The sequence below is a fragment of the Papaver somniferum genome, chromosome 3, assembly GCF_003573695.1.
Source record: "Papaver somniferum cultivar HN1 chromosome 3, ASM357369v1, whole genome shotgun sequence".
Classification (NCBI taxonomy): Eukaryota; Viridiplantae; Streptophyta; class Magnoliopsida; order Ranunculales; family Papaveraceae; genus Papaver; species Papaver somniferum.
The window spans coordinates 211,474,103-211,492,067 of record NC_039360.1 but is presented as its reverse complement, the minus strand read 5'-3'; the positions used below and the strand labels follow the sequence as shown (position 1 = coordinate 211,492,067).

The 17,965-nt window shown below is 36.6% G+C and overlaps 1 protein-coding gene across 1 annotated transcript; it reads right to left on the bottom strand.

Moving 5' to 3' along the window:
- Positions 1-11,474: 11,474 nt before the first annotated feature.
- On the bottom strand, positions 11,475-12,686 carry LOC113360592. The gene has a single exon (XM_026604088.1). The coding sequence runs from the start codon at positions 12,684-12,686 to the stop codon at positions 11,475-11,477; it is 1,212 nt and encodes a 403-aa protein (XP_026459873.1).
- Positions 12,687-17,965: the final 5,279 nt, after the last annotated feature.

The window sequence follows — 17,965 nt, the reverse complement described above, 5'->3', positions numbered from 1 at the left end:
TGAACTAGTATTGAACTTTTTCAAGTCATCTTCCAACATCTTGATTTTATCAAGAGCAGCAGCTAAATCAGCCTCAAGGCATTTTTCTCGAGCGAGACAAGCACTTTCTCTGTCATCAAAACTAATTTGTTGAGAGTTAAACCTTACTTCAGATTCTGCAAGTTTCTCTTCCAACAAAAAGTACTTTTGATAAATATTTCCACATTCAAGTTACTTCATACGTAGGTTTTCCTCAAAATCTTTGAGGATCGATTCGTTAGAACAATTCAAAAAATAAACACCTGCGTAACATCTTCTCAATTTCTTGTTTTCTCGACAGAGAGGAGTCAGAAGAGGTGAGACATGAGAAGTTGTAATTTTTTTCATATTCCACGAATCCAAAAACTTAACATACTCTAAGACTTCCTCATCAACATCTCTATCAATATCTGAATCACCTTCATCAGAAAGTTCATCCAACAGTTCTTCTAGGAGAGTTTCCCAATCAACAGTTTTTACATCAAGAGAATGTTTAGATATTGACTTAGATGTGACAATTCTCTCGGGTGAATCCAAGCTTTTAAAATCATCTGGTAATTTCTGAACTGGTACGTTATAAGAGATAGTCTCGTCCATAATCAGATCGCTACAAACACAGACTTATAAAGTCTTTAACGTGTTTGCATGCTCTGATACCAATTGAAAAAGCGGGGGTCTAACAGCACCACCCAATATTTCGCTTAGCAATCTGTGTGGACAAAATCGAATATAATTTTAAGAGAATCAACAAGACTCAATCAATTAAAAGTATATTAACGAGTTTATATCTCTCTTCTTGATTTGATTTACTCAAGCAAGAACTGCGAGTTCAAATCAAATACAAGGAATAACTTGGATGGTACCAAAGACCAATATCCAAGGATCAATCAATATCAATAAACAACCAAAGGTCGGATTTCCAATTGATTGATTCAAATACACAACCTGTATTATTTCAATTATATAAACAAATATAATGCGGAAATAGAAATAACACAGACACCAGAAAATTTGTTAACGAGGAAACCGCAAATGCAGAAAACCCCGGGACCTAGTCCAGATTGAACATACACTGTATTAAGGCGTTACAGACACTAGCCTACTCCAATCTAACTTCGGACTAGACTGTAGTTGAACCCCAATCAGTCTCCCATTGATCCAAGGTACAATTGTACTCTCTACGCCTCTGATCCCAGCAGGATACTGCGCACTTGATTCCCTTAGCTGATCTCACCCATAACTAAGAGTTGCTACGACCCAAAGTCGAAGACTTGACAATAAAAAAATATGTCTCACACAGACAAGTCTATTAAAGGATCAGGAACCAATTGATAATCCAGTCTTATATTCCCGAAGAACATCCTAGAGTTATCAATCACCTCACAACAATCTTAATTGTATGGTAGCGAAACAAGATGTTGTGGAATCACAAACTATGAGACGAAGATGTTTGTGATTACTTTTTATATCTTGCCTATCGGAGATATCAATCTCAAGCCAATCAATCTGATTGTACTCGTACGATAGAAAATACAAGATCAGATCATACAACTACGATAAAAGTAGTATTGGTCTGGCTTTACAATCCCAATGAAGTCTTTAAGTCGTTAACCTGGTTTTAGAAGAAGAAAACCAAAGGTTAAAGGAGAACCGACTCTAGTATGCAAACTAGTATCACACGTGAGGTGTGGGGATCAGTTTTGCACAAATACTGAAGTTTCCCTTATATAGTCTTTCAAATCAGGGTTTGCAATTAATTTACCTTGGTAACAAAGCAATCAATATCCACCGTTAGATGAAAACATGATTTAGATTCAAGCTAATATTTATTAACCGTTAGATCGAAAACTTAGCTTGTTTCACACACTTGACAATACGCTTCTAGGTTTGTTAACCGTACCCAAACGTATGCACTTGTTGGTTCAACAATAGTTAACCAAAAGGTTAGCCATATGAGCATTCCATACCAACCACGTTCTTCTTCACCATAACTAGTTCAAATGATTTCAAATGAATTAGTTAGGGATTTTTTCAATTGCAAGGAAATCTCATGTACTACACAAGACACAATTGAAGCAAAGATGATTTGATTCACTCGAATTGGTTCATGAACTTTTATATCCACGGTTTGCAAACTTCATTCCTTAGTCTTTTTAAGTTTAAGTTCAGAAATCATCATCAGATATATAACCTTCTCAAGTTCGCAGACTAGGTTCGCGGACTTAAGTTACCGGGCAGAGTTTACAAACTCCAGCAGATATTCTCGGGTATGAGAACTTCGTCGGTTCGCGGACTGAGTTCGTGGACTTAGTTTCACGCAAGTAGTTTGTCAACTCCAGCATAAATTCTCGGGTTTGAGAACTTCGGCAATTCGCAGACTGAGTTCGCGGACTTGACTCACGCCATTCTTCCGGTTCTCTTGATCAACAAAGTTCGCAAACTTTGGTTCAAGGAATAGGACTTATACATAAATGTGTTTCCACAATAATGCTTATGCCCACCATTGGTTATGTAATCTAAACTCTCATTTCAATCATTGAAACATTCTTAGAGGACGTTATAAAGTTGTTACACCATTTCTCGTCAAAGCAATTTTCAAGATGATTGAAACATATCATGACTTTCGTCACATGGTAAAGATAAACTTGGTTAAAGCGAAAATCTTACCAACTCATATTTCGAGATATATATAGGCGAGGTATACTCGGCTCGAAATAACAAATGTGTATAATCAAAGTCTATATATATAGCATACGACTTCTTGTCTCAAAGAGTAGGAGATAGAGTAGATAGACTTTTGAGTGATAGATAAGTTCAAGTCTTCACATAACTTTTTATCGAGAAGTTTCACCAGTTCCCTGAGTAGTTCTTCTACTTGTATGATGAATCTCCATGAAGTCCTTGAGCTCAACTACACTTTCTATCTTAGTCTGAGACTTAGGTATAATAGACTAGAAATCAAGACTTATAGTTTTGATCACTAACATTGAAAAACATGCTTGAGATAGCAACGCATGCGAGTTCGACCGAGCAATGCTCTAACAATCACCACCTTCCGCACAAACCCACTTCTCCATTACTTAACTTCCTCCACTTCCTATGAGATCAGGGTGCGCCCAATGTCTTGTATAAATAAGTTTTCAATCTATTTCGACAGAGGACATGACACAAGTGTTATCAACACAAGTATATAGAAACCATTTTTCTGATACAAGTCATAAACAACCACACCTTCATAATTCAACATTCTGATCTCAAACACCTTCTCCACTTCCCTCCCTAAGATCAACCCTTCTCCTTCACCTTGTGACCGAATTGAATTTGGAACGGCAATTTCTTGGTTTAGTCCAGAGTCTTACATATTTTTCTCTCGAACTCAAAAGTACTCCCGTGCAGTACATTTGTTTAGGGTTTGAATTCGTTTCTCATCAACACACCCCAAACTTATCAAAAACAGCAGAATCAGTTTTTACCCCAAAACAGAAGGTATACTTCACATGTGTGTAACAAGATAAGAAAATCTAACGGTTGAAAGATATTAGCTTGAATCTAATCAGGTTTTCATCTAACAGTGGATATTGAATGCTTTGTTACCAAGGTAACATTGATTGCAAACCCTTATTTGAAAACTATATAAGGGAGAACTCTAGCAACTGGGAAACCTAATCCCCGCACCTCCTGTGGATACTAGTTGCGATTAGATTCAATTCTCCTTTAACCAAGGTTTTTCCTAAAACCATTATAGGTTAATGACTTGAAGACTTCATTAGGATTCTGAAGCCATGCCCAACTATTTTCTATGTAGTTACGTGTTCTAGTCTTACTTTGTTCTATCGCATTGAGTTCTATCTTCTCTAAGATTTTCTCAAGATTTAATATCCGATAGGTAAGATAAAAAATAATCACAAAGATCTTCGTCTCATTCCTTGTGATTCCACAATATCTTGTTTCGCTACCATACGATTAAGATTATTGTGAGGTGATTGATATTACTAGGCCGTCCTTCGGGAATATAAGTCTGATGTATCAATTGGTCCCTGTTCACCTTGATTCAAAAGACGGAACAAAAACTCGTAGGTATTTCTGTGGGAGACAAATTTATCTATTCAATAGACTTTTCTGTGTGAGACATATTTGTTTATCAAGTCTTAGACTTTGGGTCGTACCAACTCTTAGTTGTGAGTGAGATCATCTAAGGAAATCAAGTGCGTAGAGTCCTGTTGGGATTCAGATACGTAAGGAACGCGAATGTACCTTAATCAGTGTGAGATTGGTTAGGACTCAACTACAGTCCAGTCTGAAGTTAACTTGTAGGCTAGAGTCTGTAGCGACTTAATACAATGTGGTGTTCAAATCTGGACTAGTCCCGGGGGTTTTCTGTATTTGCGGTTTCCTCGTTAACAAAACTTCTGGTGTCTGTGTTATTTATTTTCCGCGTTATATTTTCTATATAATTCAAATATCACAGGTTGTGCATAGTTCAATAAATTAGATAATCCAACCTTTGGTTGTTGATATAAATTGATTGACACTTGAACATTAGTCTTTGGTACCATTCAAGTTGTTTCTCATATTGATCTGGCTCAAATATTCCTTTCTGTTCGATTGCAGGTTGATTTGAGAAATAGAGAAATAACTCTTGGATGTATTTTCCTTGATTGAGTCTGACTGTCTAGTTGATTCTCTTGGAAATATATTGGAGTTAATCCATACAGATTTCCTAAATGAAATATTGGGTACGGTTGTTAGACCCCCGCTTTTTCAAATATAATAAAAGCATATGGATTAAAAGTGGTTGATTTGAAGAAAAAAATTACAATGTTATGTTGGGAAAATGAATGAGTTGAGGTTAGATAACAAACCATATTTGTTCCCTAAGCATCATGAGGAGCTCGAACGTCTGTGAAAATAGACCAATGTTTGTTTCCAAATGCTAGCTCAGTGATGTTAATTGGTTTTCTCGAAGCATTAGAAGATTTAGAGCAAGCACCAAGATATGATTGCAGGTCTCCAGTTTTATCAGAACTTTACATAGCTCTCGGTAATTGCTCGTCGTGTACCAAAGATAGTTTTAATGCTTTTTAGGGAGTCTTGGAGGTAAAAACCAATTTTTTCACAATATTTATGCATTATTTTGGCATGGTAAATGCACTAACCAACAATGTTATATTTTTCAGTATTGGTGGTATAGATATTTCCACCATTGTGAACACTTTCTTCTCAATACCACCAATGTTTTTCCGGTCACACTGAAGTTCGTTGCCAAAATTTAAAAAAAAAAACAATACAGATTGAAGATGGTAAACAGACTTCCATTGTTCATAGGATTCAACATTTGTGTATAAAAAGTCTTAACCTTGTTTCCATGCCGTATGAAGCAATCCCTAATTTCGAAGAAGGAGAAGCCCAGAGAATGCTAGAGCTAAGCGTTAAAAGGATTGTGTTATTATCCAGTCTTATTTTTGAAAAGGATATTACGGCGAAAGTCTACTTCTTCAGTTGCAGAGAAAAACAGTGATAGCCATCAACCCCTATCCAAGTGAAGAGATTTCTCGAGCTGATTGGGATAAATTGATAAGGGATAGTCATATTTGAGAAGTAACTGACAATTTGGTCCAGGATCCGAGCTCTACAGATGACTACCTTTATTGGCTTAACACTATTTTCAAGCTCAATATTACTATGAAACCGTAAAATTTGGATCGGATAGATTTTACAGCTTTAGATAGGATGCCACTTGGTGATGGATTCGTCCTTCCCAACCTCCACTAGAGACAAACGACGCATTTGCATATCCTGCTCAAGCGGGTTCATCATCAACTATGCCACCATTGTCTTGGGACGTACATAGCGTATATATATATATATGGAGATATTGTTACTCATCCGATTTTTCCTAGTGCACTTGAACGAACTTATTCATACTGGGGGCCAGATGCTACACCGGAGCAGTATCAAAACTAGTTGAACGATTATCATGATTTACTACAAGGATTTCATAACTTCCACTTGACTCGGATACAAATAATGAGGAAAGCCTGATGTTTGAGATGGGTCTAGAATATTTCGGTCACGATGGTACATGAGGTCGAAATCATGGTAGTACAGGTACAAGTAATGGTGGTAGAGGGTCGAGTCCTAGTGTGCGCTCAATTCATGGTGGTAGAGGTATGAGTTGTGGTGTTGGCGGTACGCGTCATGATGGTAGAGATATGAGCCTAAATGGATCAAGTCATCGAAGTTGTGGAAGTGAAACAAGAAGCTTGAGAATTCGTTCTATGCGGAATGTACCAGATAATTCTACTCCAAATGAAGTGTTAGATACTCAAGTAGTACAAGGTGATGAAGACATTAACATGGATACAACTTCTGCACGTTTGTTTAACCAATTGCCACCTGAAACTATGACTCCTGGTGGTGGTGTTGTGAGCATTAAAGCAGTTAGGAAAAGGACTCTGCTTACCCAAATTGCCTCAACCACATCAGCATTTCAACTATTTCAAGATCATCCTCACCCATTTCAAGATTTGTATCAGGTCCCACTTTGCAAACCTGTTTCTTTTCAAGATTATGATGATTCTGAAGAGACTCAACCACCAAGTCAGTCTCAAGTCGGCACAATTACTGGTATCTTGAACAACACTCTAGATCCAGAAAGCACTTGCAATTGGATCTTTTTCCAGGGAGGAAATGGTCAGGGAAATGAGTAGTTTATGGAAATTCAATTTGAATATTTCTACAGTAATTTTTTGTTTTAAGTAATGAAAACTATCTTTATATTAGTGTTCAAATTGAAACTAATTTTACATTTCATTAAATTCAAATATTTAACTAAAAATTAACCGCAATTGCATTACATGATACTTAACTAAATTAAATCCCTCCACGTGAACCTTGTCGAATTCACAACATTCGTCATGATTAAACCATCTTCTGTTGTCTTCAAAAAATTTGGTGTGAGCTCTAATTTTTAGTTCTTCGATTGATAACTCAGGATGATCCACTTTTGTCATCCACATAATTTGTGCATACTTTCTTACTTCGTTATTGGTGAAACCATAACGAGTTTCAAGATACTCTTTTGTTCTTCTTGAATTTACATGACCTAACGTCATAAATATTTGAAATACAATGTCCCATAAATTAAAAGTCGTAAGATTGAAATCTCCATTGCTTGCAACTGAAACCCAACATCGAAATAGAGAAACATTTTCTTCTCAAGTGAAGCGAGAACTAGCCACGTCGTTTATGCGAGCACTAGACATGTTGAAATAAATTTGAAGTTGAGATGAGATGTGAGTTGAAACGAATTTGAACTTGGGTATTTATAGAGGGGGAATTATATCCGTTGGATGAGAAACTGTTGAGCGTGATCTGGTCAACGAGCAACAACTTGACTAGCATTGGCGTTGGACAGACCACGGAGCGATGTTATGACCATATATCGATGGAGATTTATCGCTCGCTGGAAACTCCATCGTGTATGTCTAAGTGGTATATTTGACACATTGGCACATACGTTTGTAAATTTGACATACCCATAGTGAGTGCAAAAGTGACAAATTTTGATGTTTGACATGTGCATATATGAATATGCCTTAGCTTAGCTTAGATCCCTTATATACACAAAACTTAAACCCAACCCCTAGATCCCCTACATAAGTTGTATGGTATGCGCCACTCCACTCATTTCCCATTGGTTTTCAGTTGGATGCCCATACACTTCTTTACAAGTTTAGTTACGATAAAAACCCAACCCTTAGTTTAGCCTAGATCCCCTATATAAATCGTATAGTATGGGCCACTCCACTAATTTCCAATTGGTTTTGAGTTGGATGCCCATACACTTCTTTACAAGTTCAACCACGATAATAAAAAAGAGATTTCAGAAAAACTTTCATTTTACTCACGAAAAATTTGAAAGAATAGAGAATTCTCATAGATATATATAAGATGATACGAAAGGATGAAAGAGCTAAATGGTTTGAAAATATTTAAATTGTCAACGGTCTTTGGCATAAATTAAAAAGTTAACTAATAATTTTTTAATAATCCTTAGTTAGTCTACGATCCTAATTAGACACTAAATTTAACCCTTTTACAAAATATGAGTTATTTGATTTTTATTTTTTCTAAATAAATATTATTATATATCGAAAATAAAGAATAAACTATTGAGAAACGTACAATGCTTTAGTTGGTAACCAAGCAACAAGCTGGGAACCAACTCCTTTTTGAATAACAACACCTAATCTATGAAAAATAAAACTACCAAAACCGCTACCAGCATCATTGCTAACTAAACAATTCTTCAAACGTTTGAAAAAACAAATAGTGTCATCACCAAGCTCTCCCAAGGTGGTGAAGGCTAGCACACCCAAACCATATCCGTGTGAAGCACATACCTCCAAATATTTAGTACGTTTGCGCGCAATATCTTTCGAGATGGCTTGACCTGGAACGAAAGTATGGACCCCTTCCCCAGTAAATGAAGATACGCCAGTGACGTCCATACACACATCTTGTCCATTTTCCCAGTTATTTTATTGAAAATCTTCCCAAGAAATTTATATAACTAGCACAAACAGAAGTAAAAAAAAATTAAATCATAAAAAAACGGTTTGTGAGTTATAACCCCAAAGATGTCACTATTCATCCACAAAAAAACCCATCAAAATAAAAGTAATACAAAAAACTTAAAAAAATAAAAGTAACACAAAACGCTAAAGAATTTGATGAAATTGATTTTGGTTTCATCATAGAATTTGAAGAAACATCATAGAGTTTGATGAAACCAATTTTGAAATTTGGAATTTTTGTATCAAATTTTAAGAATTTGGGAGTTTTGTGTCAGTTTTGTTTAAAATGGAGTTTTAATGATCCCAACATTTAAAAGGGGTTTTTGTACCACAACCTTAGATTTTTATGACTAGTTCTGTAAAAGAAATATGAAAAGTTTCCCTTTTAAGAATGGATGCATATAACTACAGCATCATAAAGTCTCAATAAACCGTCGAAGAAAATTACAAATAAACTGCCTCCTCACATATCTTAAAAGAGTGGTTGTAAACACACCATGTGGTCAAATTAGGGGTGCACATATCCTATCCATACCCGCCAACCCTACCCTACCCGCCAGTTTTTTAATCGTATCCTACCCTATCCACTATTTGGCAGGTAGGATGGCGGGTAAAGATTTTCTTAACCGCCAGTAAACGGGTAGGGTGGCGGGTATAAGCCATATCCTACCCACCCTACCCGATGTGCAGCCCTACATGAGTTCTACCTCAGTTGTTATGTTATCGCGTCCGATGAGTAAACCTGAAGGTACTTTCAGGAAGAAATTACAATCATCTCTTGAAGCACAAATACGATTTTTGATTAAGAAATGCCGCATCCTGTCAAATCTTTGAGATACATTTACGTGAGTTGAAATATAAACTCTTGTTACTTACAGTAATAACAAAACGAAGTAGAAGAAACTAAATACATTATCATTTATTTATAAAAGCAAACAAACAAAAAACAATATTAACTCAATTATAATAGCTAATAGGAAGTAAGGATCCTAGTTAGCAATTCGGGATTCGGCAAACGTACGGAACGGCAAACGTACGAGTATCATACGGTTTTGTAAAATCTAGATTCGGTCCAAAATTCGGTCAACGGGACGTGATTCGTCAGTAATTCGGAACGGCATACGTACGTGTATAATTCGATTTATAAATGTGAGTTCGGCTCTGAAAATTCGGTATCTATATATAACAAATAATTTGTATTTATAAGGTCATAGACCAATTTTTATGCATATGTCTGAGTTATTTAAAGAAAAAATAAACTTAATATGATGATATTAATAATATATACAACATTAGTTATCTAAGAGGACGTCGTATGGTGGTTTAGATGCTTGGTTAGTGAGTTTGAGATCTCTCTCACCTTCACCTTCACCTTCAAATCTCTTCAGTCGTTTTTGTTTTGTAAAAATTACAACACGTCTAATATTCGGTCGTGTATGCTCGGAAGGCAGTAAAGCCCAAAAAGTGGAGTCTTTGAAAAGTAAAAGCTAAAGAATTTATGGCGAATTAAGCGGACGTATCATTCGGAATACGTAAAATTCGTGAACGGTTCGCGAATAATCCGGGAATGCCACATAATACGCGACTTGGGTTCGGAGTTGCAAACGTACGCGAATAAGACGGTAAAATTCGTGATACGGAAAAATTCGCGAATGATTCGCGAATCATTCGCGAACTTACTAACTAGGGTAAGGATACGGGTCATTTACTTTATCAGCGAGGCGGTACGAGAATTTGGTGAAACCACTGAATGTACCTGAGCATATCCAACAATTAAATTAGAAAATTCTCGCGAACCTAAACTTAATACTGAATCCGTGCCACTCGTAGCAGTGTCTTCTTCTCTTTGTGAGCTGGTTTTCCCACAGAACTTGTCTCATCAGACCTTTGTTGCCATAAACCCTTCTTGTCTGAGCGACCTGCTACGTCTTCCTTCAGTTCTGGAAGGCAATTAAAATGGTTATACCCGCCACCCTACCCGACCCGCCAGAGAATGGGTTGGGTAGGATCTTACCCGTTTAATGGCGGGTAAGATGGCGGGTAAAATTTTTTCTTAACCGCCAGTAAACGGATAGGGTGGCGGATATAGGTCATATCCTACCCACCCTACCCGTTGTGCAGCCCTAGGTCAAACCACACAAAAACCGAATTTCAATTTTGTCTCATAATTTATTTTTGTGGACCCGATGGACCCCACGAAAAACAACAGGGAGTCCGGCCATGTGACAGCTTTTCAGACGGTTTTTTAGGGGGGATTTTATTTCTCGGTCTGTCCAACTTTTTCGATCTTACAATTGCGGTGCCCATAGGTGGCCCCCTGCTCTTCTCCAGGGAAGGGCCCCACTCTCCCCGTCTATAAGCGGTTTAAATATGTTTTCTTTCAGCCGTTCACATCCAACCACTGTTGGACCCCCGCATATAGGTGTTGGACCCCAAATGTTCCGTTAATCTGAAGAGCCTACAAGGCTACAACTAAGTCTCAGCCCTTGCGAGGTGTAGAATCCTCTTATATCCTAGATGTCCTTTCGAGGTGTACGGTTGGGACTTAGGGAGACTCCTAGAGCGACAAGCAAAATCAGTTCGTTTTGAGGTAGAAAAACAAAATTTCCTTTAGTTCTATTTTATTGATATAGCATAGGTGTTGGACCTGTTGGTTTCAGCCTGAAGTCTGATTGATCAATTCTCATTCTGTCGTCGGTCTGTTCCAAATTTCCTTGCCTTTCAAAGAAAAAAAGGAGATGTATGTTTCAGCACAATCTAATACACAACACACAACATTATTATAGCATTAATTACATTACATGATTAAATAGGGTACATGCATAAGATATGCATGTAAACTTATGCCTACACATGGGCATCCACCCGTGCAGTCGCTCACACTGATTTATTGTAGTGCATCATTATATAATAGTACATCGAAATCAACCCAAGAATCTTGTTAACACAGTCACAGTGCCGCATTTCGAACAACATCCTTGTAGTCACCGGTGACGTACACACTGGTGACTCAATTTCCATGCTCGCATTTATCGTCATAACATTTTTTATCGTCTTTGCAGTCCTCGCAGTCTTTGCAGTCTTCACAGTCCTTGCAATCTTCACATTCTCCACAGTCTCCACAGTCTTTGCAGTATGAACAGTCCTTGCAGTTTTTGCATTCATTGCATTTCTTGCAGTCTTTGTCGTCCTTACATTTTTTGCAGTCCTTATCGTCTTTATAGTCGTCGCAGTCTTTGCAATCCTTGCATTTATGGCAGTCTTTGCATTCCTTACAGTCCTTGCAGTCTTTGCAGTCCTTGCAGTCCTTACAATCTTTGTAGTCATAGCAGTCTTTGCAGTATGAACAGTCTTTGCATTTCTGGCAATCTTCGCATTTCTTGCAATCTTTGTCGTCTTTGTAGTCTTTGCAGTCATTACAATCCTTGCAATCTTTGCAGTCTTTGCAGTATGAACAATCCTTGCAGCTTTGGCATTGTTTGCATTTCTCGCAGTCTTTGTCGTCCTTGCACTTTTTGCATTCTTTGTCGTCCTTATAGTATTCACAGTCTTTACAATCCTTACAGTTTTGACAGTCTTTGCAGTATGAGCAGTCCTTGCAGTTTTTGCAGTCTTTGCATTTCTTGCAATCTTTGTCATCGTTATAGTCTTTGCAGTCTTTACAATCTTTGCAGTCTTTACAATCTTTGCAGTATGAGTAATCCTTGCAGCTTTGGCAGTCTTTGCATTTCTTACAATCTTTGTCATCCTTGCACTTTTTGCAATCCTTGTCATCGTAATAGTCTTTGCAGTCCTTACAATCCTTGCCGTCTTTGCAGTCTTTGCAGTATGAACAATCCTTGCATTTCTGGCATTCTTTGCATTTCCAGCAGTCTTTGTCGTCCTTGCACTTTTTGCAGTCTTTGTCATCTTTATAGTCGTTGCAGTCTTTACAATCCTTGCAGTCATAACAGTCCTTGCAGTTATCGTACTTCTTGCAGTCTTTGCAATGTGAACAATCTTTACACTTCTTGCAGTTCTTACATTCCTTACACTTCTTGCAATCCTTGCAGTCCTTACACTTCTTCTTGTCCCCTTTATCGCCACCATAATAACTGTCTAGCTGTGCTTTATCATCCTGGTAAACTTCTGCTCCTGTTTGATAACCATTAGGATAACCAATAGCATCCTTCTTGTCATGGTCATCATAACCATAGCTACTAGTACTCACTTTCTTCTCGGTGAACTTTTGTGAGCCGTCGACCGAAAGACAAAAAGAGAGAACTACTGCCAATAGAATTAAGAAAAAGACCACTGAAATCTTTATTGTCTCTCTCCCTTTCTCTTACAGCTTATGTGAAGGTCGAGGTTTGTGTGCTCTAAATGCTAAAGACCTCCGCCTTTATATAGACAAAGATTTGAGGTATATCCAAGTGACGACGTGGTATCAATGAAGTGAAACGATATAGTTCTACCTTGTTAAACTACCAATATTGCCTTGTTCTGTGGTAATACCAATTTGCTTGAGTTTGCTTGTTCTGACCGTTGAGGGTGAAAATTTAGAATTACCAATTCTTTAAGATACTAACTTTTCGTTTAGTGGATAAAAACAAATTATAACCAAATTACTGAACAAACCCAAAAGATTAATTCATAAACTTTTCTTCACCCACCGATCAAATTGAGCTAAAGATCACACTTAATAAGAACCAAAACAAAAATTAGGAGAAAGACCAATTTTGTTAGTGGTTGTTAAAGATTACAGGCAAAGCACTCCATGTACGCAAATTAACGCAAGACAATTGTACAAGCACTTTGTCATTTTTGGGTAGAGAACACCAGACCACACAACTAATACGGGGAAAAGAAACTTAGGTACCCTTGATCTTAAGCAAAACACAATTCAGGAAAGCAACACAAGAAGAAGAGTCATGAATGGTCAAAGACTCAAAGATCGATATCAGTGGGCCAGAGGCCACCATCAAAATTAGGTTCATCAGTTTTAGAGAAGCCTTGTTAGTTGTCTTGGAGTGATGATCCATTGGATCGATCCAACTCAAAATAATACTAATATTCAAAAAATATCAACTGTCAAGTGGCAAGCTAGTTAGCTCTTTCTTTTTAAAATGTAATGGGCCAACTTTAGTATTAGAGCTTTTAATCTCACCCTCAAACCTCCTAGTTCACCAACCCAAGGTTTGAAAAACGGCCGTTTTTACCGAAAAAACGTCCGTTATAACGCTCACGCTCATATACCATGCCCGTGAGGCTCACCAACACGCTTACCTAAATAACACCGATAAATAGGAAAAAATGGCGTTATTTAGACCTGTTATAACCGTTTTCACACATGTGATTACCGTTTTTCTAAAATTAATATTTCAGTATTTTTTCTTCTAAATAACATTTTAACACACGTTTTTTACACCGTATTTTCCGTTTTCATACCGGTTAAACCCGTTTTTAAGAAAAAAAAATTTGAGTTGGAGAAATTCTTATACAATTTTTAATTTCAAACTTACAACTAAAATTTCATAAATAATCATTAAACACTTCAAATTTTATAAACTTACAATAAGTAACCTAGTGACAGTAGTGCTTGAAATTTTAAACTTAGACAAACCAACTTGTACCGGCATTTTTTTTCGACTTATTCAAGTATTTTCTGTTTTCTCGACGATTCTCAGTTGATTCCTCCTCCTCTTCCTCCGCCTCATATTGGTTCGCGTAATGCATTTGGCTGTCGTAGTTTGAAATTAAAAACCATAGTCTTCTTCCTCATTATCATTACGATTATCTACTTCATTATTGATATTAATATTGGAATTATATTCTTCATTAATTCCTCGGGTATCTTCTTCTGGACGATCTTCAGTGTAATGAGAATTGTATATGGGATTTTCATTTTCATGACCTTGTGTATTGTCTCCAAATGTTAGGTTACCAAAGTCATAAACAAAGTTACTCACTGGCAACCTTTGATATGAGATTTCAACTTCTGGATCATGCCATTTGTATGGTGGAGGGAGAGGCTCTGGATTATTAGCTGCTTCCTCTTCCAATTCATTTAATCAATGTTCTTCCTGGGGTAAAACTGGTGTTTCATCATCCCCTGCTATCCAATCAAGCATATTTTCATCTGTCAGCAGGCTATGAACATCGTGGACATCGATGTTATGTCGCTTTGCTTTACCTTGAACTCTTTGCTGCTCCAATCTTAAATTGTACTGAACATATACCAAATCGTTTATTCTTGACGAAACTAAACGGTTGCGTAGTTTGGTGTGAATTCTTTCAAACACACTCCAATTCCTCTCGGATCCAGACGATGTGTTTGTCTGGCTTAGTATCTTTACCGCGATCCTATGGAGTGATGGAAACTGAGCACCGTATGACAACCAACAGCTTACAGGATCACCTTGCAGAGCAGCCAATCTTGCTGATGGTGATGCAAATTGGCCTTGCATCATTTGCATTCTTCCCGCCTAAAAATATCAAAAACTGTGAATAGAAATTCATATAATTACGAAATTAATTGTTAATAAAAATTCACACCTCTAGCATGCATGTCGCTTGTTCTTGAGGGCTACTAATCATTTTTGATATAACTTCACTGAGACAAATTTGGGGCTGAGAAATTTCATTGTTGATGAGATTGGCTGCTAGGTTGTAGATATAATATGGATTCAGAAAATGCGCTGCAGCATGAAGAGGAGAACTCAATTGATCTTTCCATCGTCGGTTAATCACACCTACAATAGAATTATTTCGAGTTTTACCCAAACCCCTTTCTATAGTTTCCACACATGTAGCAAGTGCATGAAACAAATAACCCATGGTAGGTTTATCTGAATCCAAGAAACGGATCATTTTCAATAAAGGACCAACCATCATGCATGCATTTTGGCATGTGTGCCAAAAAATCTCATTCAAAATAATGTTTTTCACATCTTTAGCCGTACGAGTTTTTCCTTCTGGCGAGTTCACAAATTCTTGGTCTACAAAAAGACTCTCGATTGCATTACGTTGATCAATGATACTTTTGATTGCGATAAAATTTGTCGCAAACCTTGTTAAGCCAGGGCGCAATAGATTGCGTCCCCAGAATGTTGTCTGAATCTAGCAAGAACCCAACCATGATTATAAATAAATTTACTGATTTTTATAGCTTCTGAAATCACACCTTTAACAAAGGGGAACTTTTCAGTATCTTCCAACATTAAATCCAACACATGAGCTGCACAAGGTACCCAAAAAAATGTACCATACTCTATGGCCAATCTCATACCTATTAAAACAAAATGAGAAATAAATTAATAATATATAAAAATAAACAACTGTAATTAAATTAAGTTGTAATAGTTACCTGTGGCTTTGAATTGGGATCCTTGATCGGTTACTATTTGAACAATATTTGTCGGACCAATATCTTCTATAACCGGTCTGAACAAACTCATCAAATACTCTGCTGTCAACCGATTATGCTCGATGTCAACGCTTTTCAAAAATGCTGTCCCATGGCCACTGTAAACTAAGAAGTTTACAATCGTATGGTTAATTTTGTTTTTCCAACCATCTGACATGAGTGTACACCCATACTCTCTCCAATAATTTCGTTGGACCGACACCACATCCTTCTGAATCCTTTGTTTTTCCTGCCTTAATAATGGGTTCGACAACTTATAGGAAGACGGAGCTCTGTATGATTTTCCGAAATTTGCAACTGCATTGAATGCCTCGTGGTACTGAGTTGAGTTGGCCACATTGAAGGGAATATCATTAGCATAGAAAAAACGTCCAACAGAAGAATCAACTTTTTCCCGGCATGTTTTACTTCTCCCAAAATTCGCCATGCTAGGTTGAGAATCCCTATTAGTATTATATTGTCCTCCCATATCTACAGACATCCTAGGTGCTTGGTGTGGTGTACGCATTGAAGAACTAGGTATAACCGTGGAACCCTGTGGACGCTGTGATGTACCTTCTCCGGCATTAGTATTCTTACTTTTTCGTCCAAAAAGGTTCTTCAACTTAGATAACCCGCCCATTTTGTTTTGTGTTATCGGCGCTTGTTCTTCTTCATCTATATCATGCACAGGGTTCCACGGTTCATTTTCATACATATCTTGAATTTCTGTATCTTCATATTCAGTTTCTAGTACTCGTTGCCGTTTTGCTTTGTTTCTGTCTTGCACCCATACTTTTGCTAAATTTTTAATCTCAGGTGGCACATGCATGCAGGGAGTAATTGTATCTCTTTGTTGTGCCAAATGCATTTTGAAACGCGAAATTCCCGCAGACACTTTTTTTTCATAAAAATTACACTTCAACTTTTTACCATCACTCATTACAGTACAATATGCATGAAAAACATCTCGTTTTGCAGATGTTGATCCTTCCATTATATTCTGTAAGTAGGAAATTTCACATAACAATAAGTGACATATATAAATACAAGTTAAGTGGACATATTCCATCAATATAAAAATGGTTAGAGTAGCATTATAATTAGAAATCACAAGTTGCATTAGTCATTTACTCAACTTGAATATTAAAAGTTGAAATTAAGGATCGTGTAGCCTCAAGTTGATGGACTATTTACTTGCCAACTGATTTTTATAAAGAAACAATGATTTTTTACGTGCCAACTGATTCAAGTTGATGGACTATTTAATTATGAATATTAACATTTATTAAAACATTTCTTAAATAAATGATAATAAAATGAACAAAAAATCTATATTTCTTAAAACATTTCTTAGATAAAAATGAAACATTTATTAAGTAAATATACGTTAATAGAATGAAACATTTCTTCACTTAACATTTCTTCAATATTTCTCAAACATCATGAAAGAAAAAAACATTGATATTTCTCAAACATCTATATTCACTACTCTAACATCATGAAAAAAAAAACGATAATAAATAAATTAATAACTTATTAATAAATTATATCTCTAATTGAATGAAAAATCTACAAAAAATAATTAATATTACCTCTTAAACTTGTATTTGAGAAATTCAAAATGTAAAGCATTCCTTTGAGCAAGAAGCAGAGAACCAGAGAACCAGAGGTATTGATTTCATTTCAATTCTCTTCTTGTCCTTTTAGAGCATTCCTTTGGGCAAGAAGACATAATAGCTAGCAAATCGAAATATTCTTGAAACATTTGGAATCTCGTTGCATGCGTATATAAGCACAGGCTAGCTATGTCTTTGATCATGAAACCAACTACTCTTTTTATTTTATTTTTTTGTTTTATTTCTTTAACTTTTGAGTCTGAACTCTAAAGTACAGACCACATGTAGCATATACTGTACACACCTCCAAATGCAAAAGAAAAAGATAAATCGACTCCCTGACTTCCCTCTCTCACTCTCTTTTT